This window comes from Musca autumnalis, unplaced genomic scaffold (assembly GCF_047663935.1).
Source record: "Musca autumnalis isolate F117 unplaced genomic scaffold, ASM4766393v1 scaffold_1, whole genome shotgun sequence".
NCBI classification, from domain to species: domain Eukaryota; kingdom Metazoa; phylum Arthropoda; class Insecta; order Diptera; family Muscidae; genus Musca; species Musca autumnalis.
The window spans coordinates 145,801,390-145,815,181 of record NW_027411644.1 but is presented as its reverse complement, the minus strand read 5'-3'; the positions used below and the strand labels follow the sequence as shown (position 1 = coordinate 145,815,181).

Sequence of the window (13,792 nt, the reverse complement as noted above, 5' to 3'; positions counted from 1 at the left end):
ATATACAATTGGTACCAAATTTAGTAACATACAGTACTTTTCGCACACTTATAGGTGGAATTTCCAAAAACCATACCAAAGGGTTCTCTCTATAACTCTCCATCAGTGACCCTCGCTCCAAATTTCAAATTCTAGCTCTTCCCGTTTGCCTAATACCATGGATAACATATTTAGTACGAAGTAAGTACGAAATTGCGGGGTTCCAGCTCTATTCATTCAACTAAATCCAAATTGTACCAAATTTAGTACCATTTAGTACTTTTCGTATACATAAGTACTAAAACTACCCCATATATAAATCGTACACTTCAACAGTTATCTTAATTCGAAATTTCAAGTTTCCAGCTCTATCCGTTCACCCAAATCCAAGTTGTACAAAATTTAGTACCATTTAGAACTTGTCGTACACATTAGTACAAATTTCGAAAACTACCCCCATATCGCAATCCTATACTCCGTCAGTAATCTTAATTCCAAATTTCAGGTTTCTAGCTCTATCCGTTCATTCAAATCCAAGTTGTACTAAATTTAGTACTTTTCGTACACATAAGTACGAATTTCCAAAACCACCCTCATATCTCAATCCTACTCTTCAACAGTAATCTTAATTCCAAAATTTAAGTTTCCAGCTTTATCCGTTCACCCAAATCCAAATTGTCCTAAATTTAGTACCATTTAGAACTTGTAGTACACATTAGTACAAATTTCGAAAACTACCCCCATATCGCAATCCTATACTCCGTCAGTAATCTTAATTCAAAATTTCCGGTTTCTAGCTCTATCCGTTCTTTCAAATCCAAGTTGTACTAAATTTAGTACTTTTTGTACACATAAGTACGAATTTCCAAAACCACCCTCATATCTCAATCCTACTCTTCAACAGTAATCTTAATTCCAAAATTGAAGTTTCCAGCTTTATCCGTTCACCCAAATCCAAATTGTCCTCAATTTAGTACAATTTAGAACTTGTAGTACACATTAGTACAAATTTCGAAAACTAACCCCATATCGCAATCCTATATTCCGTCAGTAACCTTAATTCCAAATTTCAGGTTTCTATCTCTATCCGTTCATTCAAATCCAAGCTGTACTAAATTTAGTACTTTTCGTACACATAAGTACGAATTTCCAAAACCACCCTCATATCTCAATCCTACTCTTCAACAGTAATCTTAATTCCAAAATTCAAGTTTCCAGCTTTATCCGTTCACCCAAATCCAAATTGTCCTAAATTTAGTACCATTTAGTACTTTTCGTACACATGAGTACAAATTTCACAAACCATTTCCTTTTATAAACACCACTTCCCAACCTTCATTTCCATACCAAATTCCAAGTTTCTAGCTAAATCCATTCAAAATATACAATTTGTACTAAATATAGTACTTTTCGTACATTTAGAGATCGAATTTACCAAAACCCCTTGGTACATCTTTCTAACTCTCCATCAGTTACCCTCATTCCAAATTTCAGAATTCTAGCTCTTCCCGTTTGCCTAATACAAAGGGTACCATATTTAGTACCTTTTAGTACTTTTCGTACCCTTATAGGTCGAATTTCCAAAAACCCAGCCTTATCTCACCCCTACACACCGACAGCAACCCACAGTCAAAATTTCAGCTTTCTAGCTTCAGCGGTTTCGTCTGGGAGATGATATACATGTCACTCACTCACTCACTCACTCACTCACTCACTCACTCAGTCATCACTAAGCTCTTTTATATATATAGATTTAGCAATTTCAATATGGCAATACTGTTGAAAATCATTTGTCTTTTGTCAAATTTCCATGTTTATGAAAATAAAAAAGGGAAACAAATCAGCAATTTTCGCCGACATTTCACGAAATGTTTGTGAAATTACTCACCATACCAATTCTATCGAGAATAATATCTTCTTCAAATATTTCTTTACAGTTTTGTAACATTTTTATAATATTAAAATAATAATATTAAAAAATAAATTTATTTTTGCTTTATCGTGATAAATATGTCAATCGTAGAAAGTATATTTGTTTCGCATATTTTGGCGAACTTTTATAAAACTTTATGAAATAGTTTGTTGGCTACAAACAAACAACACAAACAGCTGTTTCATAGATGCAATAACTATCGTCTGTCAGGGTGAAAAATTAATTCAAATTAAGGAATTTTTAATGCAAATTAATTCTGCCGTTTGTCTAGGGTATTAGTTTAATGTACAAAAAATACGTAATACTACGTTTATATATAGCCGGATTTAATAAACCCAGTGGGTTTCATATATCAACTCGTTTACGGCAAACAAATCATCATAAAGATGGTTAACCCTACAAAAACTTATAATATAAACCGTCTATAATTTTGCAATATCGATCAGGATTCCACGCACACAACAACTTAATGAGTTGTTTCGTCATCCAAGACGAAATGTCATGTAATAAGCAAAATGAATTTATTTATAATTTTACCTGACTGAAAATCGTTCCATTCGGACAAAGAAACGATGCCTTGCCACCATTTAGATCACAATAGTGCCATACTTGGCAATTAGTTTCCGGATCTCCAAAAAATCCTTTGTACCTTTGTTGTGAACAGTCAAATGAAGTCTGCGGAATTGCAGCATAATTTGGATAATCAATACCGGGTCTTCCCGTGCTGGGCCCGGGATGTTTGTCTGAAAAATATGCACATGTTAAACCACATTACATATGTATGTATAAAATAAAAGAAATACAAACAACTCTTACTTGGTGTATTAGCTGGTATAGGCGATAAACGTACATCGTCATCTTGGTGTGGTAATTCCTGACCATCTTGTTCATCACTACCCGTTGCATAATCATAATCTGGCGAAATCGAAGGGGACTGTTCATGATGCTGCGGAGGATTGGCCACAATCGTTTGGGTCTTCTTCAAATTGTTTAATATGCGAATGAGTGTTTTTATGGAATTGTCAATATTATCTGGTGTCAAAGTGTGTGGCAAATGGTTGGTCTCCTGTAACTTGTGCAAAATTTCAGCCAGTGATGAAGTTCGTATGTCGGGCAGTTCATTGGGATCGGATAAAGTATGTTGTTGCGGTCGGACAGCGGCATCCGCTGTTCCTAGTTCATTGTGTCCCTGACCGTCAACCGGTGGTTTTGGTAGTAAGTGTTGCAACTCATGTGTCTGTTGCTTTGTTGGAATGTGATTATCATTTTCATATTTTGGCACAGGTTTCAGTTTTATTGGTGGAGTGGACAGTTTTTGTCCAAATTCTTCTTTAACGTAAACATATTTGGGAGCAATGTCGGCAGTCATGGTATTGGGAGTGGTAGGTGCTAGGGTAATAGAAGGCCTTATCGTTGGATTTGGTTGTCTAATGGTTGGATAATTAACATTTTTCTCTTTCAGTACAGGTTGCAATTTGATATTCGCTTTATTGTTGTACAAAGGTCTCATTGTTGAACCATAGTTTTCTTGGATTACAGGTTGATTGTAAGTTGGTGGCGCTGCTGTAGTCACTATTATGAAGGCATGTGTTGGTGGACCAAGTGTGGGTTTGATGGGCAGTTGTACTTGTTGTCGATACGCTTCCTTATCGTGGTCCTCGTCCAAGGATTGTTTTGGTTCATCTACAGGGTAGTCGGCGTATTGTGCAGTTGAAGGTCTATCACAAAAGATTTTTAAATGAAATAAATCAGAGATATTTCTATGGAACAATGTGAAGAAATGGTAAACACGTTTGTGATGTGTACTATACTAGGACACACCTACTTACCCATTTATTTTTGCATAATGTACACCCTGTTGTGTCTGTGGCGAAGCAAAATGATGATTGTTGTGCTGATAATGTCGTAAATCACTGAATAGATTGTGAACTGGAATTGTAAGGATTTGTTCACCGAGTGCTTGTTGTGACTGTGCTTGGGATGGAATGGTTAATGCCGCCGCGTTGTTTCGTATGTTTTGAGGAGATGGGTTGTGTTCTGGCCGTGTATATACGGAACGGTGATGATTATGTATGGCACTGGGTTGCTGTGGATATCTTGCAGGAGGGTAATGGGGACTTTGGGATGAGTGAATTGGGGACAAAGTATTAAATGATGCATCATCATTTGGTGCTACCGTCGAACTAAGAACAAATATGTGTGTAGGTGGTTGTTTAACGCGTTCACGATATTTTGGTTTTGTTAGTTGGTGTTGTCCTTCGTCCTGCTCCAATTGTTGCGGTTGAGTCTGTGAATGGGGATGTTTATCACTACTGTAACGTGTGCGTTGCTAAAAATAAACGAAATGTTTTGCTTTGATCTTACATGAGTTAAAGCACTTGTATGTACACTTCAATACCTGTTCAATGTGCTCCTGTTCTGTTGCGAAAAAATTTTCGGGCTTTGAAGGACGAAATTGTGTAGTTTTTGTTCGATATTGCTGTTGTTTCGACCCGGTGAGTGTTAACTGTTGCGAATGTTTTGGTGGTCGGGGTGAGCCATCAATAAGGACAATCTCCGCATTATTATGATGGTGATGTTGTTGTTGGGGATATTCATAACTGGCTGAATGTCTACAATGTTACATGAGTAAAATTGAATGAATGCGGTTATGATAGTGACCAATGTTTTGATTTTATAATGACATTTTTTGTTTTGCACATATAAAAATCTTAATATAATGGCAGAATTACGTCTTACAATGCAAAATATAGAATGTTACACATTCTCTGCTTTACAAAATTTGAAGGATACATATTAACACTTTAAAGTTTAGTGCAATTGTCGATAATATTCATTAAAATTAAACCTTGTTATTAAGTATCGAAGACCGAAGACTTTTAATAGAAACTGAAGGCAATAACTTAGGTTTAAACTTTTAAATATCATAAAATAAAAGATATCATTTTGTTGTAAACCGTTTAGAATTTTGATTTTCTCTCAAAGTTGTAGTTATTGTTATATAAAAAAAATGGAAATAGAGTTTTTTCCACATACTAAAAATGGTCTGTGCATCGTATAAGTAAAGATGTAGCTCCATGGTTTAATTAGAAGGGTTGGCTAAAGCTTTCTGTCAGTTTATATTTTTTCTTTCGAGTGTTACTAAAACTTCAAAATTATATCCACAATCTGTGTATGTTTTTGTGCACCCAAACAATGTTAAAAACAATCGAATTCAATGATTTTTAAAATTTTTTTTAGAACATTTGTATGGAAGAAATTCTTCAGCTTTGCATTGAAACATTCATTTCATCATATCCACAATTCGATTATTTGGAGAAACTTTCACATTTCATTCATTTTTCGCGTTTTTTTTTATAAAATTCCCAAAAAAGTATTATAAACGAACCCACTACCCACTTGTTGCTTTTGTGTTCACTAATTTTAAAATTTATATGAGGAAAAACCAAGGTTCTTTAAAATTGTTTTCCTTTACTTATACCATGGCACAGTGGCCATGTTTAAAATGTACTAAAAATGAATGAATTTAGACCTAACCTTAGGTTCTTATGGTTTTTGGGTCGCTGGTTTCATTTTCGGAAATTTGGCCACTGTGCATGGGTAGATCTACCCAGTTGTTCAATAAATAGCAATTGTCTACTTTGGCATAGTTATGTAACTAGTTACTCATTGATCCTAGTTACTTTACACCCAAAAATGGCACAAGAAATAGCCTATAGCCTGTTTTTGCCACTGGAAATGGGCTTTCCTCCTGTAATATATTGACTATTTTATAGACTACCGATGGATAGTGTAATCGACCATGTTTTCTTTGTAATCTCTTTTCCACATTATATCTTTTTTAAACAAAATATAAAAAAATGTTCTCTCATATTGTTTATTCATAATTAAAAAACGTATTTTGATGGGTTCGTTATGCAAAAATTTAACCGTTTTATAATTTTTTCACGCACAGAAATGTATCCTCACAAACGTAAGAAACAGTTCAAAAATACGGTTTTTTGATCCAGCACCAAAGCCGCTTAAAACGTCTAATGCATATTAATCATATCTGATTGACAATTTTAATAGCTTTCTAATGACATATACGGTTAATCGGTTTATAAAAACCGGATAAAAATTTCGTTTTTAATATCAGAATAACCGGTTCCATTATTCGGATATCCGGATGTTTATTCCAAAAAGTAATTACATTAACGTGCTTAGCAATACGAGATGCAACAGTTCTAATGACTCCGAGAATTCTCGGTCATCAATAGGTTAACAATAATATATTGAAATAAATAGATATAGGGCTGAAAAACGACCGAACGATTTTATGTCTTTGGGAACCGTACCTAAAATCTTCCGAGCGACATTTTTGTAGAATATTTCGAAGCGGAAAAATGTCATCTTGTGCCACTTTTATTACGGTTCTTGAAATAAAGGACGAAAAGGAAGCGAGTTAGAAGGTCGAAATGTTCTACGAAAAAAATCCTCATTTGATTTGACTGAAGACATATCATCTTAAATATAAGCTTAAACAACAGCGCACAAAGATATAACGCTGATTCCAGATGGCTTTTTGGGTCTCCAGCAAAATATTCATCACGCCGTATCGCGAAAGTTCGACTCACGGCGAATCTGTCCTTCGGGGTTCTGTATATACTCACCAAGGGCTTTCATCTCCAATAGGAATTTTCCACCCCAGACTTTGAGCTGCATTTTGTTGCACAGTGTAATTTGAAAAACCTCTTGAGTAACTTTCGGGGGAATTCCCGACATTTTTGCCGTGTATAAGGCCATTGCCCAATATGCGTGAAACACTGTTTTTAATAAAGCAGTTTGCGGTGCCCACTGTGGCTCGAGAACGAATAAACAGATCAGCGTATGTTTTCGTGGGACCATTAAGAACCTAATAATCTGTACTTAAGCGAAAGAGAAATAAAAAATATCCATTTAAAAAAAATGGTGAAGTCAAAGTTTCAATTTTTATCTAAATAAACTGATAGTTTCTTTTTGTTTTGTCTTATTTTTTCGCCACAATTCCGTCAAAATACTTGTTTGAAAAAAGTCTCTCGCTTAAGTACAAGCTTTTTATGGGTATAATAATCCCACAATAACATATGAAGATCTGATAATCCTTTTTCGAGCTACAGTGGACACCACTTTCAAAAATGCCATTTCGAGAAAACCGCGTTTAAAACTTCCATATTACATACAAATCACAATGATTTTTCTTAGATATGTATTTAATACCACCACTGTCAAAGATAATTTCTGTCCTATATGAAGGAATAATCTATTGATGAATAACAGTTCAGTGGGCAGTGATATTCATAGTCACTTGTCTGGATCTGGTAAAACTATTCAAATACTTTACATAACATAACATACTATGTACTCTTACCCAATAGCTTGTGTGTTCTGATATTGTGAGTTGCTTGTTTCACTACCAGACGACAATGGAGTTACACTAAAATATGGGCTTGGTTGTTTAGGATTTAGTCGATGCTGCTGATGTACATTAGGAGGTTGTTGGTGTTGGTGCGTAGACGGTGACGGACGATGGTGTGGAGTCTCGACATCAATTGATGCATGCAATGGATCGGAATATTCAATTGGAGTTTGTTGTTGGTGCTTTCCACCTCCGTTTAATGGTGTCGCTGGTGGAGAATTATCGGTGTCGCTTGAGGATGTACCATGTGATGTTATGACTATGTTGTTGTTATTGCTGTTTACTGGCGTATAAACAATTGGCACAAAATTTCCCGGCACTGAATTGGCTGGTGTAAATGGTGTTAAATTGATTTTTGATTGTTTTGTTCGTGGGCGATAAGCGACATTATGCTGCTGTTGTTGTTGTTGCTGTCGTTGATGTTTTACCGAGGATGCTTCAAATGTTGATGATGAGGTGGTAGAATGGGATGGCAATGGTGGAAAATACTGCACAGTTTTATGCTACACCAAAAAATAATAGAAGGAAGAAAGAAGTTTTAAGATGTGTATTAGAGTGTAATTAATCTACATATCTTATATACATAAATATATATAAAAGAATGACGATCGTACGTGTATGAAAAACCCGACCAATTTACAACCGGTTTGTTTAGTTTTTTTTTGTTTTAAAATATTTATATTTATCCAACAAAGGTGTTAATATACTTTATTTTTTAAAACAACTAATTTTTTAGACTCAAAAACGGCTAAACTCATTTTCCTGAAATATTCAGAGAATTTACGGAGATGAAAATAGGTTACAACTTCGGAGAGCGCTATTTTTCAAAAATTACAAATGTATCGTATAAAATCTACAAAACTACTAAACGGATTTTCATGAAACTTGCAGACAATATTCAAAGTTGTCCCACAGGAAAATATAAAATATATTTGAAGAATTTCGGAGGCAGTTGGGACTTCCCTATTTTTTTTAAAATGCTATAGGGTAAAAGCTCCTATTACCGGCCAGTACCAATAGTCGGCCATTTTTGTATTCAAACTCAAATAAATGATAATTATTACAACAAAATAAACTTATGTAGGCTTTTACGCTACTGCCAGCTATATTTGTGTCAAATTTCATGTAGATATGGTAATTTATTATGCTAGGCTTTTTCTTTTCAACACAAGTGTAAATCGTCTCTCTTACGGAAAAAATAGTGATGATGTCGACTTTGTTTGGTCGGTAATTATACTAAAATGAAAATTTTTTCTTCAGAATTTAATTTATTATAGTAGAGAATAGTCTAAAGAATACATATGGTAAGGAAATTATTACAAAATATTTTTAATTTTGCTATTTTTAGCAAATAATTTTGCTATCGACATGGGTGTGTAAAATATGAATTTTTCGATTATCATTAGGTCAACTAGGCCAAACGTTGAGAATAACGTTAAGTAAGTACTCTAAAGTCAGATTAAAACAGATTTTTGAATAAAAAATATGTTTATCGTGATTTACCCCCAGTTTTTGTAAAAAATTGTATTCTTCTCACACGAATTGTCAAATTTTGTAGATCGATTTACTCGCTTTAGCGCAAATGTAGAGCGCTGACTTTTAAATGAGGAATCCTTAATGATATATGGAACGGGTATACGAAAAATTAGATGTGTATGTCACCTGGGGGCTGAGCTATGAATGCCTAAATTATTACGAATATAGACGAACGAACAAAAATAAGTTACAAAAACTGGGGGTTAATCCAATAGAATGCATGGTTTGACATTAGCCCGTTGTAATTGGCCGACTATTGGTGCAATCATTTTTGGTAGTGTCCCTAAAGTCGGCCACTTAAGAACGTCATTTAGCTAATTAATTGGTTTAAGATAAATCTATATTTTGTTACATATTTGACGTAATATGAATGGAAATATGTATTGTCAGTGTACAAATTGTTTACTTTTAAAATAAAAATAACGAATTTTATAATATATAGGACTAGTGGCCGACTATAGGTACATGCCATAGCCGACCATTGGATAAAGTGGCCAAATATTGGTACAAAGGCACTTTTTTACACAAATTTCAAGTTGCACAAATATAAAAAAAATAATTAAAAATGTGCTTATAAATCTAAAACTACACAAAATATCGAGTCATATCAAACTTACTTCAATATAATTGGTCACTTTCGCTCGAAGTGGTGAAAGATTGAAAATAAGAAAATCCTTAAGAGGCCGACTATTGGTACACTTACCCTATTTGAACAAATTATGAGCGAATCGGCTTGAAAATTAATTTGCGAAAAATGGTGCCTTCATCCCAGAATCTATGTAGTTCTAAAGACCAACCACGCCCACTTCTTTAAATGTGTTATATCGTGGAAATGTACTGACAAATTGTTGGGGAAAAATATAGCCCCATAGAAGACTAAATACTAAATTTAAACTAAATACTAAAAACCCTGAGAACAAAAATCGGGAGGTTCTGTTCTACTGAGCAAAGACATAAATACAACAAGATAAGACATTTCTTTTGCTATCATTCTTCAGTGAATGGCTTTTGAATTTAACATAATGTTATGTTACGATATGGTGATATAACATTTTTGTCTTTTATACATTTTTACGTATTTAACCGAATTTACCGATCCAATTGACATGGAATTATTCTTGAATAGATCCTTGAATTCATAAATTTCGTTTCTGATATCATTACATGAAATGTTCCTCCTTGGTTGCGATTTTGAATTAACTGCAACCTGTTAAGGGTAATGTTTCTATACATAGTTTCGTAAACATTTTTTTGTTGCATGCATTTTGTCAGGTCTTTATTACTTTATGTCTTTTTGAAAAATTTTTGAAGGAAAGTTTAGTAGCCCCAAGGAAGGCTAAAAATGTATTAAATTACATCCATTTATGTAGGATAATGCAGCTAAATCCCTGAAAACCCCCGAAAATTGAGCGGTACCGTTCTATGGGGGTAATACAAAACGTGGACCAGTACTGACTCATTTCCGGGGAAAAGTTTTGTAGGCCCAAAAAGGCCCCAATACCAATCTTTAACAATTTTTTCATTCAAAAATGTTAAAATAAATCAATAAAACAGCAAATAAATCAATTCTTTTTCTTCAATACATATGGGATAAGCGGCAGTGTTCGAATTTTCGAACACCATTTTCCGGGAAAATGAAAAATCGGAATTTTTTGAGTAGATTTTTGACATCAGTGTTTCCTAATTACAATAAAAAAGTATTTTTTCTTAAAAAAATAAATAAATAAAAAAATGGCTCGGGACGAAATGGGTTAACTGTGATAACGCATGAATATTAAGGGGAAGGGGTATTATGTATTTGTGCATTTGTATGTAACATATGTACATAAGGAAACGATATAGACCCATAGGGATACATACAGGTATGTGATGAAACCGAATCGACTCGATTTGCAGAATCAAAATGGTATAAATTCGGGGAGTATTGATGATATATACAGTTTTGCTTCGCAAACGCCCCTTATTTGAATAATATTTTTAAAAACTAATTTCAATTTCAATAAAATATTAACAAAAATTCGAAATACACGATTTCGATTTATGGGGAAAACGAGTCGAATCGATTTCCACCACATACCTGATAGAGTCACTTTATTAGTCGATTCATGCATGTCCGCCTATCCGTTCACTATAATTCAGCTGAAAATTGGGGAAGATCATTTTCAGCCATAGGAAGAACGCTATTCGGGTATGTTCTGAGACACACTTTACCTCTCACTTCACGCCTCAAGCATTTTGTTCACCCCATTTACGCTAATTTTTCGAGTATTTTATGGACAGACTAGGGTGTACTCTTCTTTTTAAATACCCTAATGAATCTTAGATCAAAAAAATTCGCAAAAAATAGGAGTTAACGGTGTGAACAAAATGCTTGAGGTGTGAAGTGAGTCTCAGAACATACCCGATTGTTTTTGTCGGCCAATTTCATGTATTTGATGCACCAAACACGTTATGTCTATGCTACATCGATGATATTTGGAATGAGTGACGATATTTGTCCTACAAATAAGATTGTATTTTGGTTTTTCGAAAAATTAAATTTTGAATTTATAAAATAAGCCAAAACAATCCAAGCCATGCTGTGTCAAACTTCTATCACTCAAATGTTCTTTCGAACAGCCCGCCCAAGTTCTTGGAAAATCCAGTTAACAACCATTTTAAAAATTGTGTTGCTTTATTCTTTCATTGGTTGGACACCCTAATACATGAATAGTCGTTCCTGTTATTATTTATTATATGGAATTTATATGAATTTCATCATCATTTTTCCTTTTCGTTTCAATACTCACACGAATGGGATTTATCTTATTGCCAGCCAAGTTAATTCCAGATGACGGTGCTGAGGGACCGGGTGGCCCTCCAGAAAGTAAGCGATGTCCAGGATATTTGTGGTTGCTTCCATTATCGACATACTTTATAGTTGTTGGTATCACTTGATATTGCTGCTCTTGGACTTGTGTACCACCACCGCTGCCACCACCACCGTACGAAGGTGCATGATAGGCATCGCCTGCACTTGTCTGATAATGTGTAGCAGCTGTTGGCGATTGTAAATATGATGCTCCACCCGGACTCGAAAATGTTTTTATGTTTACATATTGTGGTGGTAGAGGAATATGTGACCCAGAAGATGTTCCTGTTGCACTTAGTCGTGGACCATTTTTTGTCTGTTAAAACAAAAAAGAAAAAATAATATCGTTTTGTTGTTTGGGGGGATTTCTTTAAAATAATTGGAAATTATAATGTTACCATTGGTATTGCAGCATACTGTTGGTTAATGGGCAGATCTTGGACTGGCACATAAAAGGACATGTACGGAATTAAACGCCGTGTACGTTCCGATGCACTAAGCTCCGAGTCCCCAGTAGATAACGTAACATTATCTTCAATATTGTTGGATTTATATTGTTCTGTCTGGATGGCAGGTGCATGGGTTTCATTTTCATTGGTGTTCTTTGCATCAACAGTTATACACCTGACACTGTGAAATAATGCTGAAATAAAGCAGGAAATTAAGAAAATATAAGTACATATTAATTTTGATGTCATTTCTGTGTATAATACCATTTTGTTTTCAAATTCTATTAAATGCAGATTTTATATTGATTTCTTCGTTAATACAGTAACTATTAAAGAGTGGCAAAAGACCGATTGTAGATTTTCTTTTCTGATGACCACTGATATATCAAAGCAATCTCTGTAGACCAAACACTGAAGAATTACGAAATTTCACTACAGAGGATTCGAAAACTAATATTTGCTGAATTTTTAAATGCATCATGTGCATCAACATGGAGACAAAGTAAACATGTGTGGCAACACTGACTTTGTTGTGAACCCCCACAGTGTATTACTTTTGTTTGCGTTTTGTAAAATTAGGTTATTACACTGTGCAATAAAATTCAATTTTTTAATGATGGGGAAACCCCGGTGGATTGTGAAAGTAGGGCTAAAAATATGAGACAAGTGCATCGGCGTTTTTAAAGTTTACATCGGGAGGTAAGTTAAATAGGCGGGGCAAGTTCCACCCATTTCTATTTTTTTCGAAACATCGGGAGGTAAGTTAAGTAGGCGGGGCAAGTTCCACCCATTTCTATTTTTTTCGAAATATTCGAGTTAAGATATATAGTGTTAAGGTATATAATGTCTTTGGAAACTTTACTGAGGAGCATGTGGGGAAAACTTTTGCTAAAAATATTAACCCTCATACGGTTCAACAATGGGTTATTTTTTCAAAAATCGTTCAAGAACTCCTTTAAAAAGCGATCATATCAGATCAAAATATTCTACAAAATTGTTCGTCATAAAATTTTACTATAGGTTTCAGAATACATCAAATCTGTAAAACTTGCATAAACCACAGGAATCTCTAAAATTTAAAAACACCGTTTAGGGTTAAAGTCGTACTTCATCTGAGTATGTTCAAAATTGTACCACAAAACATCATTTTAGGATTAAGTATCATTCACACAGATGCCACAAACAACTATCGTGTGAATGCGGTCCTCTAAGAACATAATCCATTTATCGCAGCTGAGGAACGTGAGACATCGATCGCACCGTGCAAAACATCTGCCCAGCATGCGGGATGGACCCGCACTAGGGATACGTTAAACCGATTTCGGTTAATCGATTAATCGGTTATTAGCCGTAAAATTTCTAAAAATCGTAGTCGACTATTGACTGTGCGAAAATCGTATAATCGATTATTCTTAATCGACTTTCGAAAGTCGGAGTCAACTATTATTCGTAGTAAACCATTAGTCGTAGTCTATTATTATTCGTAGTCGACTATTAATCGTGGACGACTATTAGTCGTAGTTGACTATTGGGTGTGCTAAAACCGCGTAATGGACGGTACTTTTTTGTACATATGTACATCACAGATTGCATCAACGAAAATGGTC

The 13,792-nt window shown here is 34.6% G+C and overlaps 2 protein-coding genes across 7 annotated transcripts in view; one reads left to right on the top strand and one right to left on the bottom strand.

The window, feature by feature from the left end:
• qin (tudor domain-containing protein qin) overlaps window positions 1–13,792 on the top strand; it is a 462,035-nt gene that overhangs the window by 75,817 nt on the left and 372,426 nt on the right. The gene's annotated exons all lie outside the window — the stretch shown is intronic.
• Window positions 1–13,792, bottom strand: part of LOC141387473 (uncharacterized) — a 143,233-nt gene that overhangs the window by 17,336 nt on the left and 112,105 nt on the right. For 5 of the 6 annotated variants that reach the window (XM_073957277.1, XM_073957298.1, XM_073957287.1 and 2 more), the window contains 7 exons: window positions 12,135–12,379; window positions 11,675–12,052; window positions 7,302–7,852; window positions 4,311–4,524; window positions 3,742–4,241; window positions 2,729–3,630; window positions 2,450–2,655 (listed from right to left, as the gene is read on the bottom strand). In XM_073957277.1, coding sequence (XP_073813378.1) covers window positions 2,450–2,655; window positions 2,729–3,630; window positions 3,742–4,241; window positions 4,311–4,524; window positions 7,302–7,852; window positions 11,675–12,052; window positions 12,135–12,379 — 2,996 coding nt within the window. The remainder of the gene's footprint in view (window positions 1–2,449; window positions 2,656–2,728; window positions 3,631–3,741; window positions 4,242–4,310; window positions 4,525–7,301; window positions 7,853–11,674; window positions 12,053–12,134; window positions 12,380–13,792) is intronic. The other variant, XM_073957317.1, reaches the window with a different exon arrangement.